The 20,685-nt window shown below is 41.8% G+C and overlaps 1 protein-coding gene and 1 non-coding gene across 4 annotated transcripts in view; one reads left to right on the forward strand and one right to left on the reverse strand.

Annotated features, from left to right (window-relative positions):
- LOC101012911 (SAC1 like phosphatidylinositide phosphatase) overlaps positions 1-14,132 on the reverse strand; it is a 55,573-nt gene extending 41,441 nt beyond the window's left edge. Inside the window, exons 1-3 of one of the 3 annotated variants that reach the window (XM_021934489.2) lie at positions 13,876-14,132; positions 13,003-13,042; positions 813-910 (exon numbers count right to left, since the gene is read on the reverse strand). In XM_021934489.2, the coding sequence (XP_021790181.1) occupies positions 813-906 (94 nt within the window). In that variant the 5' untranslated portion in view covers positions 907-910; positions 13,003-13,042; positions 13,876-14,132. Of the gene's footprint in view, positions 1-812; positions 911-13,002; positions 13,043-13,875 lie in introns of those variants that run through there. The other 2 variants (XM_003894552.4, XM_017955507.2) reach the window with 2 other exon arrangements.
- A 170-nt stretch (positions 14,133-14,302) lies between these two features.
- TRNAR-ACG lies at positions 14,303-14,375 on the forward strand. Its single transcript has one exon. It is a non-coding gene; the product is annotated as a tRNA-Arg (tRNA).
- Positions 14,376-20,685: the final 6,310 nt, after the last annotated feature.

The raw sequence follows: 20,685 nt of genomic DNA on the forward strand, positions 1-20,685 counted from the left end.
AGATTATACTTTAAGAAAAAAATAAATATAGAACTCTGGAGGTGAATTAGAATCTTTCAACAAACAAAATATGAAATTCCAAATATGTTATCACTTGGTACATTAATTTGCCACCAAAATTATTTTGTATTTATCTACTCAGAAGTCAGGGTGTTCCACAAAAGTGAAAAAAAGAGTTTGCTTTTCACATCCCAGAAAAGCAAAACCAAAGTATAACTGGATAGGTAGGTAAAACTCAGAAACATAATTTGCCTACGAACACCTACAAGTTTTAGTCAGTGATGGATATTTTATTTTTCATTTATTAAATTTCCTCATAGTCATGAAAGTTTTCAAAACAAAAACAAAAGCAGCTGTTAAAATTCCATACTCTTAAAGCTGAAACAACTTTTTCACTCTCAAATATCTTAAATCTTACAGCTAGAAAGAAGCTTAGCTATCTAAGCCAATCCTGTTAAAATACAGCTAAGAGAAAAAATAAATAAATATTATGTTTTTAAATCCTTACAGACAGTAAAATACTACCTAAAATTTTCAAGATCATTTCTCCTTTTCACAAAAAAGGAGATAGCATAAAACTGATGCATAAAAATTACAGGCTGGTGCAAAAGTAATTGCAGTTTTTACCATTACGTTTCATGTAAAGTAATGGGTATACCATTACATTCAAATGAGGTAGCAAGAATAAAAATTTTAGTAAGAATGCACTCAGAGATCCACACACTGACGCACCTCTGAGTGATGTTTTTTAACTATCGTAATTTATGTATGAAATCTTTCTCCCTAAACTTCTAAATCTGGCTGTAAAATACCTGCAAGGGTAACCTCTGTGGACACACGGTCAATGGTAAGTACGTCATCTGCTCCATCATCACAAGCTTCCACATAAAATTTTTCAGGTGTCATATGCCTAAGAAGAAATGTAAAACATAACTAAACCAAATGAAACGAAGACTTCTAAAAAACTACTTATTATAACAATTACAGAGTATAAATTTGACATCATTTTCCCAGCTTCTAAATGGATGAAGCTGTTAAGTTTGCTGTCCTTATGAGTTCACTGCAATTCTTCTCACTTGTATATTTGATGCTGACAAGGTTTTGATTTGCTATGAAACTATCAATTAAATGTATACAAAAAATATCGTAATCAAATCTAGTTTATTATATTCAACAGGGTACAGAAGGCAATGTAGCATAATAGGAACAGAGCCTACAGAACCAGACTACCAGTAGTCTGACCTCAGGCAAGTTACTCATTCTCTCTGATCCTCTTATTCCCTTTCTGTAAAATAACGATAATACCAGATTCATCACGCAGTAATGTGTGAATTAAATGAGCTAATCTCTGGTAAGTACTTTGAACATTTGATGTGTAGTAAGCAAGAGGTATTAGCTAAAAATAATAAGAAATGCATTTTAAATAAAATATTTCCAGGAAATTTTAAAAAACAAATTAACATTCAGGTGGGGTTTTTTTTAGAAACCCATATATATGTTCCTGAAAAAAACTTCTCATTCTGCAAAATAAAAAATAAAGGAGGTAGAAATATGGTTGAGAGAGACTACTTAAAATTTATGCAACTTTGTAATTAGAGTCTAACAAAAATAACAGTTGGTTTCTCAAGAAACAACTTAAATAGTTCAGGCAAGCAACTCAGCATGGTGAGGGACTGACTCAGGATATACAAAATATTAACAGAATAAAGTAAAGCTGTGTTTTAGTTTGCAGGCACTAAAACGACGCAGACTGAAGTAGAACTCCAAGCCACTGACTGAGACTGTTGTTTTAAGGTAGGCACAGGAGAAGATACAACTTTTCAGAAGCTGAGCAAGGCTGGGGAGGCAGGCTGAGTCCAAGAACTATTTCTTTTTCCAGAAACTAATCTTTATTGTTCACAAACCAGACTTAAAAGAATTTCTATCTGTTCTATCTGTGCAGCAGCCAACCTGAGGGTTTTTTCCTTTCCTTTTTAATTCTACTCCCACTTGCCTATGAAAAATCTCATTCAAACCCACACAACCATCATGGACATCATTTTCTATTTACCAATTGTGTATAAGCTATTTGGCATTATAGAAAAATGTCCTGTAGCAAAACAAACTCTTATTGACTGTTTTTTACTGTAAGTTCTCTGAAAATAATCAATCCTTAATTATTCAAATAAAACTTACAACCTTCTATGGTTCATCTGTAACTAACTAAATATTAGGTTAGTTTCCTTCATTGGGGGGGATATGCTAAGTGAAGGAAAATCAGTACAATGAAGAAAGCAAATCTGCTTCAAATACAGCAATCTTCAATTTAACCTGAATACAACAGTTCATTCCTTTTATTACTGAATAGCATTCCATTGTACAGATACATCATAATTTGTTGATCCATTCATTTGTTGATGGCTATTTGGTAACTTTGGTTTTGGGTTACTATGAATAAAGAAAAGGTTCTAGGAACATTCTTGTATAAAAGTCTTAAGGCAGATGTTCATTTCTCTTAACTCCCTAGAAGTGGAACAGCTGGATCACATGGCACATATATGTTTGTGCAGGAAGGGAGAAAAGCGAGGGATTACAGGCATGAGGAAACGTCTCAGGGTGACGGATACGTTCACTATTGTAATACTGGCAATGGTTTCATGGGTGTAAAAATGTCAAAATTTATCAAACTGTACACTTTCCTTTTCCATGTGTGTAGTTTATTGTATGTCAACTAAACTTCAATAAAGCTATAAAAAGAAAACAAAGTGAGAGGTCCTAAAACCAAAGAAATATAAAGAACTTCCAGACATCTAGTCTTAAGCCTTTTTTAAAAAATCCACTATTTCAGTCCATATCTACAGAAGATGTTTTATGGAAGCACAAGTTGCATTCCAAGTGTAAGTCATTAACATTTACCAAAAGGCTACCTCGTGCTAAGCATTACGCAAGCAAGCACTAGGGGCTATGCGGCAGGTGATGAATACATTCCAGGGAAAGCTGAGCCAGGAATTTTAGTGGTTTGTTTGGGGACTGACTGATGGTAGGCACAGAATTGGGATTCAAACTAGTTTTGTAAAAGTCTAAAGGCTGTAATTTTTTTTTCACCATACTGTATTACTAGGATTTGAAGACATCAGCCTTTGGTATGCTGGCACAGATACACTGTTGTGTTCAAAATTGACCCTGGTTAGTAAAAAACAAAAACCTAAATGTTTTGAAAACCCTGGTTTAATAAATTTAAAGACTTTCCATTTAAAATAATTTTTTAAAAGTTTTGTCACCTCGAGACCCAAACACTAAGGTATCTAAAATTTCATTTGAGGAAAGGATTTCATTCCTTGCTGCCATTCTCAGCCTTCTCTTCATTAAAAAGAGATAGAGGCTGGGCGCAGTGGCTCACATCTGTAATCCCACCACTTTGGGAGGCCCAGGCAGGTGGATCATTTAAGGTCAGGAGTTCGAGACCAGCCTGGCCAACATGGTGAAACCTCATCTCTAGTAAAAATACAAAAATTAGCTGGCCGTGGTGGTGCATGCCTGTAGTCCCAGCTACTGGGGAGGCTGAGGCATGAGAATCGCTTAAGCCGAGGAGGCAGAGGTTGCAGTGAGCCGAGATCGCACCACTACACTCCAGCCTGGGCAACAGAGTGAGACTCTGCCTCAAAAAAGTAAAATACAATAAAAAGAGATAGAACTGATAAGTGAGGGTGGATGATAGAACTCACATAATATGCTCAGCACTAAGAGGGGACTCCATGAAATACAGGCATTATTAATATTTTACTAAATGGTTTCACACCACTGAGTTTTCATATTGTTTTTTTACACTTCCGTCATCTTTAGTGTCTTGACAAAGCCATCACCACTGCTCCTATTTGGCTGCTTTACTTTTACATCTAGGACAAACTAACAAGTTTCAGAAAAGGTCTCAGGAAAGTGACAGTTTTGACCACAGAGTAAAGTCCATGGGCTTTATTACATACATTTTCTTCATAATACTCATAATACTCAGAAGTCTACGTCTTTTAAGTTCACAGCTGTATTGTGGGAGACAGAGTTGCCATAATTTATTTCTCCAGATAAAGGGTGTGTTACCTCTTCAATAACTAATGCTATTTTTAACATAAAAAGATTATTACTCACCAAGCTCAGAAATAATATTCTTCCACTTTTCTATATTAGGCATAAAACACGAAGCTTGCATCTAAATAAACAGTCAACAGAGAAATGCATATTGCTTGCCCTCAATAGCTCACCCTTCCTACACTCTGACCACCTGTATTTACATAAATGCATTTAAACTCTCCTCACCTGTAAGACCTTTAAAATGAAAATTATTTGGACAAAAATCAATGAACTGAAAAGTCACACTTGTTTCCACATACAAGTTTGGAAGTATAACTTAATAGGCACATTTCAGTCAGCAATAAAGTATTTATTATAAAATCAGCTGTTTATAAGAGCACAAAAGTCAAACGCACACACAGAAAAAAACTATCTCCATTGTAAGCAATTAAAAGTTTTTCTCGGCCGGGCGTGGTGGCTCATGCCTGTAATCCCAGCGCTTTAGGAGGTGGAGGTGGGCAGATCATTTGAGGTGAGGGGTTTGAGACCAGCCTGGCCGACACGGTGAAACCCTGTCTCTACTAAAAATATAAAAATTAGTCAGGCGTGGTGGCGCACGCCTGTAATCCCCACTAAGGCTAAGGCAGGAGAATTGCTTGAACCTGGGAGATGGAGGCGACAGTGAGCCAAGATCATGCCATCGCACCCCAGCCTGGGCGACAGAGTGAGACTCCGTCTCAAAAAAACGTCAAGCAAATAAAAAGCAGCAAGGCATTTTTTAATTCTAGGAAAAACAAAACATTTTTATAAAGAAATATAATTACGATATACCATGAGGCTTAATTTGAACAACAGCTACATAAACCACAGTCCAGCCAAATATGAGCATTTTTATAGATATGGAGTAAAATACCAGAAGTTGTTTAAAAAAGTAGATGCCTCTGTTATTATAAGCTTTGTATACTACTTATTTTTAAACCATATACCTAAGATTGAAATAAAAATAAGTTTTAAAAAATGTATTATAGGCCAGGCACGGAGACTCACGCCTCTAATCCCAGCACTTTCGGAGGCCGAGGCGGGTGGATCACAAGGTCAGGAAATCGAGACCATCCTGGCCAACATGGTGAAACCTCGTCTCTACTAAAATACAAACAAAAGAATTAGCTGGGTGTGGTGGCTCACGCCTGTAGTTCCAGCTACTTGGGAGGTTGAGGCAGGGGAATCACTTGCTTGAACCCAGGAGGTGGAGGTTGCAGTGAGCCAAGATTGCGCCACTGCACTCCAGCCTGGCGACACAGCAAGACTCCATGAGGTTAGGAGTTCAAGACCAGCCTGGCCAACATGGTGAAACCCCATCTCCACTAAAAATATAAAAATTAGCCAGGCATGGTGGCAGGCGCCTATAATCCGTGCTACTCAGGAGGCTGAGGCAGGAGAATAGCTTGAACCCAGGAGGCGGAGGTTGCAGTGAGCCGAGATCGTGCCATTGCACTCCAGCCTAGGGGACAAGAGCAAGACTTCATCCCCCCCACCAAAAAAGTATTATAACCAAGTATACAAATAAGAGTCATTATGGATCAAGGTAGAGATGTCTTGCTCAAAAGTCCTGAGGCCTTTGCTTGATCTTCTGTCTCTGAGAGATGCTGTTGGAATCTAAGTTGCTGATGCTGCCATCAGGCTATTCTGATAATGTCACTGAAAGTGGTTGTCACTGAAAGTGGTATCTCTAGGCTTAAGAATTGGAGCAATGAAAATGTGAACAGTGACTGCCAGGGAATCAACATTTCTAGGGGTGGTAATTATAAGTAATGACTCACAATTCTGTTAATCGTAACAGCAGGTATCATCCTAACTCACAGGCACCTACATATACGCCCTTACTGTTCTCTTCCTCTTTCATTTCCCCCCACTTTTGTATTGATCTTAATACTGATCTGAAGCATAACTGTTTTATGTAATAAATTTTATTCTACATGTTTTATGCTTCCTAGGCTTCATTTCAAAAGCCAGTGAAATTAACTTTAACTCTCTAGCATTTACAGTCAAAAACAATTAAGTAAACATTCAGTGGTGTAATTTTTGCCAGTGTGTATTGTTTTATTGCTATTTTTGTCTTTAAATCTTCACCAAACAAGCTATCATATTACTTATTTTATGAAATGGATTTCAGAAAACAAGATTCGATCAAGATTATTTGGTCATTATTTATACTGCTAATAACAGATCTCTAAGGTTTAAAGTAATACTGTATACTAACAAGGGTTCTGGTCCTATATAAACTATCTGGTGAGGTCATTAGCCTCCAATTCACTATTAACTCTAACTGAACAAGAATCCTACCAAGTATCTGTCAAGACAAGGGATTCGATATCTACCCAGAGTTCTGGTTCCCATTAATAACACACATACTATAGAAGATATATCAAAATAGCATAATACTTGTATAATAATTGCTTCTATTTTGACTACGTTCATTCAGTTGGTTATTTTGCTTTTAAGGATTACTGTCCAAGCATGGGATAAAAAAGAAAAAGTGGTTGGATACAGTGCTCATGCCTGTAATCCTAGCACTTTAGGAGGCTGAGGCAGGAGGACTTCTTGAGCCCAGGAGTTTGAGACCAGCCTGGGCAACATGGCAAAACCCCGTCTCTACAAATAATGCAAAAATTAGCTGGGTATAGTGGCATGCACCTGTGGCCTCAGCTACTCAGGAGGCCGAGGTGGGAGGATCACTTGAACCTGGGAGGCAGAGGCTGCTGAGAGCCAAGATCGCATCACTGCGCTCCAACCTGCGCAACAGAGCAAGATATTGTCTAAAAAAAAAAAAAAAAAAAAAGAGGGGCCGGGCGCGGTGGCTCAAGCCAGTAATCCCAGCACTTTGGGAGGCCGAGACGGGCAGATCACGAGGTCAGGAGATCGAGACCATCCTGGCTAACCCGGTGAAACCCCGTCTCTACGAAAAAAATACCAAAAACTAGCCGGGCGAGGTGGCGGGCGCCTGTAGTCCCGGCTACTCGGGAGGCTGAGGCAGGAGAATGGCGTAAACCCGGGAGGCGGAGCTTGCAGTGAGCTGAGATCTGGCCACTGCACTCCAGCCTGGGCAACAGAGCGAGACTCCGTCTCAAAAAAAAAAAGAAAAGGAAGAAAGAAAAAGAAAAGAAAAGCAAAACAAAAGCAGGAGGATCTTGAGGTCAGGAGTTTGAGACCAACCTGGCCAACACAGCGAGATCTCATCTCTACAAAAAGTGTTGAAATTAAAAAAAAAAAAGAAAGAATCAACACTTAGGTTGATTCCCCCTTTTTGACTGTTGTGAATAATGCTGCTATGAATGGGGGTATACAAATCTCTCTGAGACCTTACTTTTAATTATTTTGAGTATCCCAGAAGTGGAATTAGGACTAAAAGCTAAATTCAACAAAGGCAGTATGGGTATTACACTTCATACAAATGCATTTAATCTTATAGTCACACCTGGGATTCAACAGCTCTTAAGAGTGTTTTTAAAAAATTAGTCTTGTTAAATTTTAAGAAAAGCAGTATGTTTAATTATAATATTAACATCAAATATTTTTATTTTCTTTCAGTGTTGGCATTGTGATTTTCTAGTGTCTGAAAACAATTATCTCCCATGTAACATTCACATCTTATTTCAGACAACTGACTTCTTTAAAATCTTGTCAAATCAATGAGTAAAACTGGCCCACTTCAAAAATATTACTACTTACCAACCTCATACCCATTAAAATGGCTATTATCTAGAAGGAAAAATGAAAATCCAGGATAGAAAATAACAAGTATTGGCTAGGATGTGGAGAAACTGGAATCCTGGTGCTTTGTGGGTGGGAACATAAAACGGTGCAGTTACTATGGGAAAACAGTATGGTGACCCACTAAAAAATTAAAAATAGAATTCCCGTATGACCCAACAATTCCACTTCCGGGTCTATACTCAAAATAACTGAAAGTAGGTTTTCTTTTTTTTTTTTTTTTTTTGAGACGGAGTCTCGCTGTGTCGCCCAGGCTGGAGTGCAGTGGCCGGATCTCAGCTCACTGCAAGCTCCGCCTCCCGGGTTTTTACGCCATTCTCCTGCCTCAGCCTCCCGAGTAGCCGGGACTACAGGCGCCCGCCACCTCGCCCGGCTAGTTTTTGGTATTTTTTAGTACAGACGGGGTTTCACCGTGTTAGCCAGGATGGTCTCGAACTCCTGACCTCGTGATCCACCCGTCTCGGCCTCCCAAAGTGCTGGGATTACAGGCTTGAGCCACCGCGCCCGGCCAGAAAGTAGGTTTTCAAAAAGATATTTGTATACTCACATTCATACTGGCATTACTCATAATAGCCAAAAAGGTGGAAACCACCTATGTGTCTATCAACAAATGAACAAACGAAATGTGGTACATACATGTAATGGAAAATTATTCAGCCTTAAAAAGGAAATTCTGGGCTGGGCACAGTGGCTCAGGTCTGGAATCCCAACACTCTGGGAGGCCAAGGTGGGCAGATCACGAGCTCAGGAGATGGAGACCATCCTGGCTAATGTGGTGAAACCCCGTCTCGACTAAAAATACAAAACATCAGCTGGGCGTGGTGGCACGCACCTGTAATCCCAGCTACTTGGGAGGCTGAGGCAGGAGAATCGCTTGAACCCAGGAGGCGGAGGTTGCAGTGAGCCGAGATCGCACTACTGTACTCCAGCCAGGGTGACAGAGCGAGACTCCGTCTCAAAAAAAAAAAAAGGAAATTCTGTCACATGCTACAAAATGGATGAACCTTAAGGACATTATGCTAACTAAAATAAATGAGTCATAAAAAGACAAATACTGCCACTTCATGAGGCATCTAGAGAAGTCAAATTTATAGAGACAGAAAGTAGAATGGTGGTTGCCGGCGGCTGGGAGGATACAGAAATGGGGAGTTGTTTAATGGGCACAGAGTTTATTTTTGCAAGATGAAAAGAGTTCTGGTGATGGATGGTGATAGTGGTTGTACAACATGAATGTGCTTATTGCCCAGAATTGTATACTTAATAATGGTTAAGAGGGTAAATTTTAAGTTTTATTTTACCACAATTTTTAAAAATAATGAAACCACTATTTTGTATAGGAACCACAGTGATATGTCATAAAACTGTAGCAAAAACATATTCCCTCAAAAATCTTATGTAAAGAATCTGGCCAGGTGCAGTGGCTCATGCCTGCAATCCCAACACTTTGGGAGGCCGAGGCGGGTGGATCACTTGAGGTCAGGAGATCAAGATCAGCCTGGCCAACATGGTGAAACCCCGTCTCTACTAACAATACAAAAATTAGCCAGGCCTGGTGGTGCATGCCTGTAGTCCCAGCTACTCGGGAGGCTGAGGCACAAGAATCACTTGAACCTGGGAGGCGGAGGTTGCGGTGAGCCGAGATTGTGCCACTGCACTCCAGCCTGGGCAGCAGAGCGAGACTCCATCTCAAAAAAAAAAAAAAAAGAATTAAATCAAGATCTTAATGATCAAATTTAATATATCTCTGGTTGAAAAGACAGAGGCACAACATTTTACTAAGTTTGGTGAGCAAAAAGAAAAGAACTTAGTAAAGAAGGATCCCCTGTGCATACTACACTCATAGGCGGAAGGTGCACCTATCTCCCCCATTCATCCTCCCTTTGGGTACCTCCTCACTGAGCCCTCCCTGGTTGCCTCTCCTATAGCTCAAGTTCATCACAGATTCCCCAGGGGCACGACCCAATTCCAAACCTGCTGGTGTTTCTAGAAACTCATTCTAATATGCTATCTTCTTTTTCAAAACTCTGTGTTCCCATCTACATCCTATTCCCTGAATACCCTAAAACCCATTCTCTCAACCAGACTTCTTCACAGGACTAGGTCCAAATTCCACCTAATCTGAAGTTCTAATCCATAGCACCATCTACCAGAGCCCCATATCTTCCAAAGAATTCTCTTCTACCAGCATGTTCTGGTCCTAACTCAGCTATGTATGCCCTGCCCTAAAATATTTCAGAGTGCATAAAAACTACCAGGACAGCTAAACTTGCAGATTTCCACGGCTCATCCCCAGAGATTTTCACTCAGTAGGCCTAATGTGGGGCCCTGGAATATGCACTTCAAACAAGCATACCAAGTCATTTGATGTAGCCTAGCACTAACCTAGGCTGGCCAGGTTAGCCTAGGTAAGCCTGAACTAGCCTGAACTCCCAGCCAACTAATGCTTTGGATACAAACCCCATATGATCTGTGCTAAAACTCATGAGACTAACCTTGGCTGCCCTATACCCCTCCCTTCACCGGGAGAGTTCTGTGAATAATATAAATGTTCATTATATTGAACAGATTACATGTGTCTACATCACAAGGTAGCTTAGGTTACATCTGTTTTCAAGGTTGGATTATACCTGACTGATGACCTCACAGTTATGAGACTCTTTTAAAAAAGGCAATTTCCTGAGGAAACAGTATTCTTCAGAGGCGTGTGCAGCCTGATGCAGTATCTAAAGGATTCCCTGCCTTACACCTAGTTTCAAATGACCTTTTAAAAGAAAAAGAAAAGAAAAAACGCTTTAAATGTATCCAATAATTTTGCACCTCTAACTTTCCACCGAACCTTCAGAAAGTTATTAGTGAGCTTGAGGTCTGAGGAGCATAAGAAGTGCCCAAACCACATTTGATGTCATTTCCCTGCAAAGGAAATATGATACCTATGCTTAAGTGCCAAGATATTTTAGCTTATATATAGGGATAGATAAGCTGCTTAAAAATTATTTTCAGTCTAATTATTTTGCAATTTCAAATTTATCACTGTCTGACATTATCCATGCCTATACAAATGACTTAAAAAGAAAAATGGAGCCTAACAGCATATTCAGAATTGCCTGGAAGTTTAAAAAGTATGAATTTTAAATTCTGAGCAAATCAATATTCTGTTTTCCACATTAAATATATGGAAATTCATATGGACATGTCAACTATATTTGGTTGTAAGTGACTCATTTCAATACCTGGCATTTCTGAGGACTAAGGCGAGAGCAATCTGATAAGAGAAAAAAAGGTTATATGGATAACAAAATGGAATGGAAAGATCACTGGACTCTGGACCAGCTGTATTCCAAGGTCAGCTCTACCATAGCTTGACTGTATGATCTGACTTTGTGGCCAAGGGCAATTATTAGACTGTTTTCAACAATGACAGGATACATATCAGCCTATGACCTCACAGAGACACTGTGAAGACAACACACATGAAATGACTTTTAAGCTGTGTTTCTTCAAAAGGATACATTCCAAATTACCCTACACTGTGTTCTTTTTGAAGTGCTAGTACGTGGTCTATACTGGAAAGTTCCTTTCATTCACTCAGTTGATTCACTGAGGAGCTGCTCTGCACAAGGCTCTATGCTAGGTACTGAGGAGGACTACAGAAGAAAATGTTAAGGTGTAAACTGGTTGGAAAAACAAAATACAGCCATGTGCCATGTAACAATGCTTTGGTCAACAACAGACCCCATATATGATGGTGGTCCTATAAGCTTATAATACTGTATATTTACTGTACCTTTTCTTGTTTATGTATGTATATATACACAAATCTTTACCACTGTGTTGCAACTGCCTACAGTATTCAGGTGGGAGGCTCACTTGAGACTAGGAGTTAGAGGCTGCAGTGAGCTATGACCAAACCACTATACTCCAGCCTGGGCAACAGAATGAGACCCCATCTCTTCAAAAACAAAACGAAACAAAAGAAAAAAACAAGCATTTCAACATTTAAATAAATCCTGTAGCAATCCTTTTGTAATAAAATAATCAAACTATCTCTTTTGCATGGATATTTCTTAGAACATCTCTAGACACATTTTTTAAAATGGCTACTATCTCCTACCAATTCTTATACAGAAACTAATTTCACTTCTAAATGCACCCGAAAAAGAATACTCCTTAGGGCAGGAGCCACATTTAAAACCTTCAACAGCAGCCTCAGAGCAGGAAGGGCCAAAAGGAAGGAATAAAAATGGAAATTCTAACTCATAAACCCCTTGGTAAAGAAAAAGTTGCAAAAAAGTTGTACCTTCACATTTACAGAAACACTCAAAACTTTTTTTTCAGGGGGGAAAAAAGCTAGGACTGACAAATGAGAGAATGAGTTTCACATAACCCCAGTTTGACTTTATCACCCAAATAATTTAAGAGTTTCCACTTCTCACAAAAATCAATACAAAAACATCATTCTTACTACTTAAGGGACAAATTTCCTTTCTCTTTTATGTATACAGAGGATTTTCGTTTGTTTTAAGGTCTGAATTGGTTAAATTTAGTATTCTGGCAGCTGAAAAACAATCATCATAATTCTCAAGTTCTCCATCCTATTCAATCTTTGCCACGCTAAGCTGCATCAAGCCATGGCTCCGTATTGCTTAACCACATTTGAGACCTGGTGTAGGATCACATTAAACCCTTCAGTGCCTATCAGATAGACAATAACCTAATTAGCTCGCAGAGCACATGTGACAGTGGCCTGACCAGAAACACAGTGGAAGACACTTCCTTGAACTCTTTCACCAACGACAAGGTGAGCACTTTGCAAAGGGGAACTGGGAGAAAATACGGAAAGGTGGAGAGGAAAATGTGGAGGGAAGCGTGCAGCTAGGGTTTTCAAAGAACATTAAACAGAAATGGCACAGGGGGTGGACTGTAGAAAAAGCAATCATCTTTTCTGCAACACACACAGTGTGGAATAGATGACCCCTCTCTCTGAATTTTGCACCTCTAACTTTCCACTGAACCTTTCAGAAAGTTATTAGTGAGCTTGAGGTCTGAGGAGCATAAGAAGTGCCCAAACCACATTTTGAGGTCATTTCCCTGCAAAGGAAATGTGATACCTATGCCTAAGTGCCAAGATATTTTAGCTTATATATAGGGATAGATAAGCTGTTCAAAAATTACATTTGTTTCTCCTACCAGATATTCCCAGGCTGTGGCCACCAGATTTTCAAACAGCCTAGGGGTATAAACACGAAGTGAGTACAATTATTCACAGACAAGAAAAGTGTGGATGCTAAATGGGTAACACTAAGGGAAATAAACACGTGTTGTTTTTAATCCAAGACAAACTAAAGTCTTTAAAAACGCCTATTTTATAACTCTTAACAACCAGAGCCTCTCTCTCAAAGATTCAACAACTTGGATTTACCGAAAAGTCAATTTGCAGTGTCAGAATTCTCGAGATTAGCCTCTGGCTGTCAACATAGACTTAAGAACCTGCTTTTGGCTGGAGCTGTTTAAAATTTAAACCAAAGTAAACTCCTTCAGGACCTTAAGAGTACTGACTGTACTTTAAATTTTTTCTGCACACTGAAGAGTGGTCAGGCAGGCTTCAGTACCCAGATAGGCTGTAACCCAAACAAAGGTTTGATGATTTGTGTGTAGACTCTAAATCGCTGTTTCAGGTCCGTTAAGTAAGAAAAAACTCTTTTTCTTTGCTAAGTCATACAGCTAAATTCAGTCTCTAGCTCTCCATAGAAAGTGGGGACAAGCGTGCCCTGAAGGGCCGCATCATAACGCCGACCCCCACTCGCTGGAGGCCAAACTGCAGCTTCTCTCTTCAGCTGTGGGCGCTGGGGCCGAGCACGGTGGAGAAACACCGGCGCGCCGCTGGTTCCCGGTCCATGGCTACTCGGGCAAGGCCTAGGAGAGGCCGCGCCGGATGAGGAAGACCGGTAAGTGCCAGGAGCTCCCACACACTATCTGCCGCCCGGGACTCAGAAGCCCTCCCCGAGGCCGGGGCCTGCAGCTGCCTCCCTGCCCGCCGCCCCTCCGGCCCGTGGGACTCACAGCTTCAGCTGCTCGTAAGCCGCCGTCGCCATCCTGCACAACCACCTCCTTCCTTGTCTCTCCGCCGGCCCCGCCCCGCGCCGCCACCTCGGCTACAGCGCTACCGGTCACCCTGGCACGGCGGCCGCAGCGCCCAGCCTCGTCCCACCCCTTTCCCCGCCCCACAGGAGAGCCGGCCTTAACGGGAGGCGGTGGAGGACAAATTAGTGTGCGAGCTAGAGCACGCGAGACATGCCGCCGATGCGGCAGGTTGGAGTGCGACGAAGAGCGCCATGACGAAGCCGCTGCGGATTGGTGGAGCGCGTTTCGGGGAAAGGCGGAGCAGCGGGAGCTGTGGCGCCGGGGCAAAATGGATCGCTGGTTCCAGGAAGCCTGTTTATACTGCATAAGGGTGATCAGCCCTCGCGGAGAAAACTTTACCAGCTCGGGGCCAGTGGCGCAATGGATAACGCGTCTGACTACGGATCAGAAGATTCTAGGTTCGACTCCTGGCTGGCTCGCAGTGCTCGTTTTGCCACACTTGCATGTATTACAAGACCTTGGAAAGGCGTGTGGTTAAAATGTGAAAGTTAAATATCTCAAATTTTGATGCTAGTTTGCTCACAATGTCATCCTTTAAACTATGCTAGGAACCTGGAGTTGTCTGAGGTGGTTCGCAAACTGCAGAGCGTCCTGTTCCTAATGATGCACCTGAGAAGTCTGTAAATGGGGTATATTTAGACAAACACACCTGGAAAAGTAGCAGTTTGGAGTGGGCATTGCTGTGGCCGGAGGTTAGCAACCGGATGACGCAAAAGCGCATTTAAGGCAGCGGTTCTGGCCTTTCCCCGCCGTGGAGCAGAAGCCCCCATAGCGATGTGATCCAACCAGCAGCGAAGAAAACCTGCAGTGCGGCTGCGCGCGGTAGTGGGGGGTCCACAAAACGTCAGAATCTGCAGAAGCCCTGGCCTTTGCGAGCTCCAGCTCCGAAGTCAACCCGGCCTCCAAATTCCACTGGGAAACCTTAATACATGGGTGTTTTTGCAGTAACAAGACCTCAGGTAGTCTAGTATATTACCCCTCATTGTACAGATGCGCTACTTGGACACCCGAGAAGGCTCGCAACGTCTGCGGCCGAAAGGGGACTCGAACCGTGGGATTATATGAGTCATCGGACACTGTCCGTTGAGTTATCACTCGATCAATTAATTTCCGCAACATAACGTTTTCCCCTGATAAAATTATAGATTTTTAAAATATATAAAATTATTGGGAATAATAACGTGATTCCTACCCTAGATCATTACTATTATTTTTTTTCCTTAAAGCCTTTTTTTCTTCTATACTTTTTAACATGGGTATACTTGCACATGTGTTTTTTCAAATTGGGGTTGTGTGGAAGGAAATAGGTTCTTCATTTTGTCCCCTTACCTTTTTGTCTGAGATTTAAGGTCATTAAATATTCTTTGAAGATATTTCATCAGAGAGCTAGATATTTTATGTATAACCCTTATGCTGGGAATTTGGGTTATTACCAGTTTCACACTTAGAAAAAATGATGCTGCTTAGGAGTTCGAGACCAGCCTGGGCAACATAGCGAGACCTCATCACTAATACATAAATAAATAAATAAATTTTAATTAGCTAGGTTTGGTGGTGTGCACCTATAATCCTAGCTACTCAGGAGGCTGAGGTGGGAGGATCACCTCAGCCCAGGATGTCGAGGCTGTGACCATGCCACTGCACTCCAGTCTGAGCAACAGAATGAGACCCTGTGTTGAATTATTATTATTATCATTATTATTATTATTTCAGACGGAGTCTCACTCTGTCACCCAGGCTGGAGTGCAGTGGCGTGATCTTGGCTTACTGCAACCTCTGCCTCCCAGGTTCAAGTGATTCTCCTGCCTCAGCCTCCCAAGTAGCTGGGACTACAGGCACGTGCCACCACAGCCGACTAATTTTTTGTATTTTTAGTAGATATGGGGTTTCACCGTGTTAGCCAGGATGGTCTCGATCTCCTGACCTCGTGATCCACCCACCTCGGCCTCCCAAAGTGCTGGGATTACAGACGTGAGCCACCGTCCCCGGCTGAATTATTTCTTTGTCTTACAAATTTCTAGAGGTGGAACGACCAGGTGGACATCTGTAAGGTCCATTTTATGGACATTTTTAAGACTTTTGTTACTTTCTAACTGTCCTCCAAAAAATTAAACCAAAATACACTTCCATCAACAGCACCTGTTTCTCTGTTTTCATGCATGCTAACCAACACTGGATATTATAAATTTAATCGTGATTTGCAATTTTCATAATTGAAATATGGAACTTCCTTTTACATGCACTTCTTAATGTATATATTTTCCCTTGATGTATTGAGTTTTTTCTTACAAATTTGATTTTTTAAAAATATTAAGGGTATTAACTCTTAAGTACATTGCAATCTTTTTTCCAGTTTATGATTTACCTTTTCAATATTTTTTAATGGCCAGGCACGGTGGCTCATGCCTGTAATCCTAGTGCTTTGGGAGGCCAAGGCAGGTGGATCACTTGAGGTTAGGAGTTCGAGCCAGCTTGGCCAACATGGTGAAAGCCTCTCTCTACTAAAAATACAAAAATTAGCCAGGCATGGTGGTGTGTGCCTGCAGTCCCAGCTACTCAGGAGGCTGAGGCAGTAGAATTGTTTGAACCTGGGAGGTGGAGGCTGCAGTTGGCTGAGATCACATCACTGCACTTCAGCCTGGGTGACAGAGCTAGACTGTCTCAAAAAAAAAAAAAATATATATATATATATATATATATATTTTTTAACTTGTAGTAATTCTCACTTTTATATATTCAAATTTACTAATATTTGGTTTCTTATATGATTTTTTTTTTTTCTTTTGAGATGGAGTCTTGCTCTGTCATCCAGACTGGAGTGCAGTGGCTCGATCTCGGCTCACTGCAAGCTCCGCCTCCCGGGTTCATGCCATTCTCCTGCCTCAGCCTCCAGAGTAGTGGGATTACAGGCGCTCGCCACCACGCCCAGCTAATTTATTGTATTTTTAGTAGACACGCGGTTTCACCATGTTAGCCAGGATGGACTCGATCTCCTGACCTTGTGATCCGCCCACTTCAGCCTCCCAAAGTGCTAGGACTACAAACATGAGCCACTGCGCCTGGCCTATTATATGATTTTTTAATGTTTTGTTCTTGTGTTGTTTTTACTATTTACTTTAATCAATTTGTCATTTATTTTGTTGCCATTTATCATGACGTAAAGATCAATTACTCTTAAAACCTGACACACTTTATTGAGCAATTACTTCATGACAGGAACTGCTTTAATTCCCTTACTTGGATGAATTCCATCATTCCTTACAACAATCCCATGAGGTAAATTCGGTTGTTATCCCCATTTTCACAGATGAGGGAACTAAACTGGCTTAAGGTCATTGAGCAATTGAGTTACAAAACCTGAGATAGCACCTGAGTCTGGGCTCTTGACCCCAAGGCTGTCCTGCCCTGAGGACTCACTGTACCCTAGAAGACACCACATGAGTGGGTTCAAGGACAATTCCCTGTCTGGGCATGGATGGCAGTCACATATGCCACTTACCCCTCACCCCTACTAATTGGCAACAAGAAGACCCCATTTCTAGTCCTGATGATGCTTTTACCCACTAGCTCTGGGCTCTTGGACATTTCCTCTCCTTTAGTAAAATAGGGGTTTAAGTTGCAGCCTGTCTCATAGGCTTTAGGGAAAAAAAAATGCTTCCATCTGAGCAGCCACCACCCATTGTCATGTAGAAGGAACTAAGAGAGGCAAAGTTTGACGTTTCTTCACCAGTTGGGAACCATAAACCAAGGCTTTTGTGACATATAGTGAGACTGAAAACCAGAAAATAATCTGGCAGAAACATCCATTCTTCTGGGGTTTTTAAAGGCCAAACAAGCCAAAATCAGATTCCAAGGAAACCAATGTTCAGGATAAGGAACCAGCCAATGATGAGTAATATAAATTCATATCTTTAGGCGAGTTTTTCCTATAGTAAAATTGTTACATAAATATAACTTTTTACAAAATCTGCCAGAGGCCTTCCACTGAAGACAGTCCAAGCTGCAGATGAAGCTTGTTGGCACATCCAAATAATTTCTACAACCTACTTTTAGGGCCAGCTCCCACTTGTAGACCTTTTAATATAGAAGTTAAAAAAAATTATTCAGGCAGATAGTGAGGGTACACGAGTCCTTGGTAAGGCTTTTCTTTTAATAAAAAGCAGCCCCCAAAACCATTTTTTTTCTAACAGAAAGCAGCCTGAAAAGTCAAGCTGCAAGCATAAATAAGCAAGCTAGAAGCTTGCATAGATAAATGCACCTGGAAGCCAGGTACATCCAATATGGAAGATTTCTCCTCTCTTCTGTTTGTTGCCATGTGTGCAGGTGTCAAGGCTCTGGCCAGGTAAAAAACCCCATCTGCATAATAAAAGATCAAGGTGGAATGGCCAGTTTCTCCGAGGGCTATGTAAATGGCATAGCTGGTCAAACCAATCCCTTGGGCTTTATGTAAATCAAACACCACCTCTTCAAACCCTTCCTCTGTGTATCAGACTGCTTCCTGCCAGGAATGGGGAGATCCATTAGGAGTCCTCCTCCCTCTGCATGGGGGAGCTGTTCTCTTTTTTCTGCCTGTTAAACTTTCCGCTCCTTAACCTACCCACGTGTGTCCGTGTCGTTAATCTTCTTGGCACAAAACAACAAACCTCAGGTATTTCCCCAAACAACAGAGCCGATTCACTTTGATCCATTTTGTCTATCATGGAGTCTGGCTTCCTGCTGAGTTTTCGAATTGGGTGTCCCCTCACTTTCACTCCGTCACAGGCTTGCTGTGGACCAAGTCTCATGGGCAACCCAGGGCCCAGAACTGCCTGTCCTTGAGAGCTAGGATAAGTTGGAGGGACATGTATGTAACCAAGTGGTGGCAGTCCCTGAGGCTGCCTTACACCCCTAGACGTATCCACAGAGCCAGGGATTCTCCTAGAAGTGTCACATATCTAGTGCTGTCGCCTACCTGGGAACTTCTAACCAGATCTCTCTGACCATAACCCACAGGGTATGACCTACTCTAATGTTTTTTAACACCTAGAGTACAAAGTCTCAATCATGTTTGTGTAGGAAGCATTTCTGTTTTCAATCCAGGGGAAAATGCAAACCCCACTTTCAGGGCTTCTTGAAGAAAAGGCACCCAATAACCTAGGAATACTCTTTCATTTCCTCTCAAAAAATGTTTGTTGGAGTCTGTGGTAGGCTGACTAATGCTCCTCCTGGGGTGAAGGGTGTCCAGGTTCTTGGCATCTTCAACAAAGAAATGGACAAAACGCACAAAGCAAGGAAAGAATGAAGCAACAAAAGAGTTTTTGAAAAACAAAAGTACACGCCACAGGGTGGGAGCAGGCCAAGCAGCTCAAGAGCCCGCTGACAGAATTTTCTGGGGTTTAAATACCCCCTAGAGGTTGCCCATTGGTTCCTTGCTGTACACCCTATGTAAATGAAGTAGAGGTCCATGATCAGTCTGATTGGTTGTGAGAGGGGACCAATCAGAGGCTGAAGCAAAGTTACAAAGTTACACCACCCTGTACAAACATCTGGTTGTGGAAAGCAACCAATTAGAGGCTGAAGTTACAAAGTTATACTCAAATGAAGACTTGGCCCGCAAGCAGTCTGATTGGTTGTGGGAGGGGATGAATCAGAGGTACTTTCAATTTTTCACCTGCCATGCAGAAAAGGGGCTGGGGGGTGGGGGGGCGTTGCAAAGGTAGTAGCCTCTGGTCCCTTTGTTACTTGGGCATGGAAAGTTGGGGTTTTCCTTTTGACTTAGTTCTTAGAAGTCAGCCCGAATTGGCCTTAGATTCTCTGCCTCCAGACCCTATCTCCTGCTTCCCTCCCCTTATCTCCCTGTCCTCATCACCAGAACCTGTGAATATCTTATTCTGCAAAGTAAAAAGGGCCTTGCAGGTGTTTTTTTTTTTTTTTTTCTGAGATGGAGTCTCGCTCTGCTGCCCAGGCTGGAGTGCAGTGGCCGGATCTTAGCTCACTGCAAGCTCCGCCTCCCGGGTTCACACCATTCTCCTGCCTCAGCCTCCCGAGTAGCTGGGACTACAGGCACCTGCCACCTGGCCAGGCTAGTTTTTTGTATTTTTTTTAGTAGAGACGGGGTTTCACCGTGTTAGCCAGGATGGTCTCGATCTCCTGACCTCGTGATCCGCCCGCCTCGGCCTCCCAAAGTGCTGGGATTACAGGCTTGAGCCACTGCGCCTGGCGGCAGATGTTATTAAGAATCACAAAATGGGAGATTCTGGATTATCTGGATGGATATAATCAGAAGCATCCTTATAAGGAGGCAGGGAGGGTGACAGAGGAGATGTGACAATAGAAGCAGCCAGAATGATGCGGCCACAAGCCAAGGAAAATGGGCAGCCTCTAGAAGCAGAAAAGGGGCAAGGAATGGGCAGTCCCCTATAGTGCCTCTGAAAGCATTGCGCTTCTGCTGACAACCTTGACTTTGGCTCATGTCCAGGATGACAGAAAGATATATTTGGGTTGTTTTAAGCCACTGAGGTTGTGGTAATTTGTTAGAGTGGCCATAGGAAACCAATACAGACTTCAACAGAGCAGCAGAGAGCTTCTCCTCACAGCCTCCTGTGGCTTTTTGACTATGTAGCTTTGATGAAGAAGTACACTGACGGACAAGTTACTGCCTCACAGCAACCATAGTAGTAGAGTGGTCAAGACAGTGCCCTCTGGACGAGATGGTCTGGGATGGAGTACTTATTGCATACTTTCTGTTTA

The sequence above is a fragment of the Papio anubis genome, unplaced genomic scaffold (assembly GCF_008728515.1).
Source record: "Papio anubis isolate 15944 unplaced genomic scaffold, Panubis1.0 scaffold111, whole genome shotgun sequence".
NCBI classification, from domain to species: domain Eukaryota; kingdom Metazoa; phylum Chordata; class Mammalia; order Primates; family Cercopithecidae; genus Papio; species Papio anubis.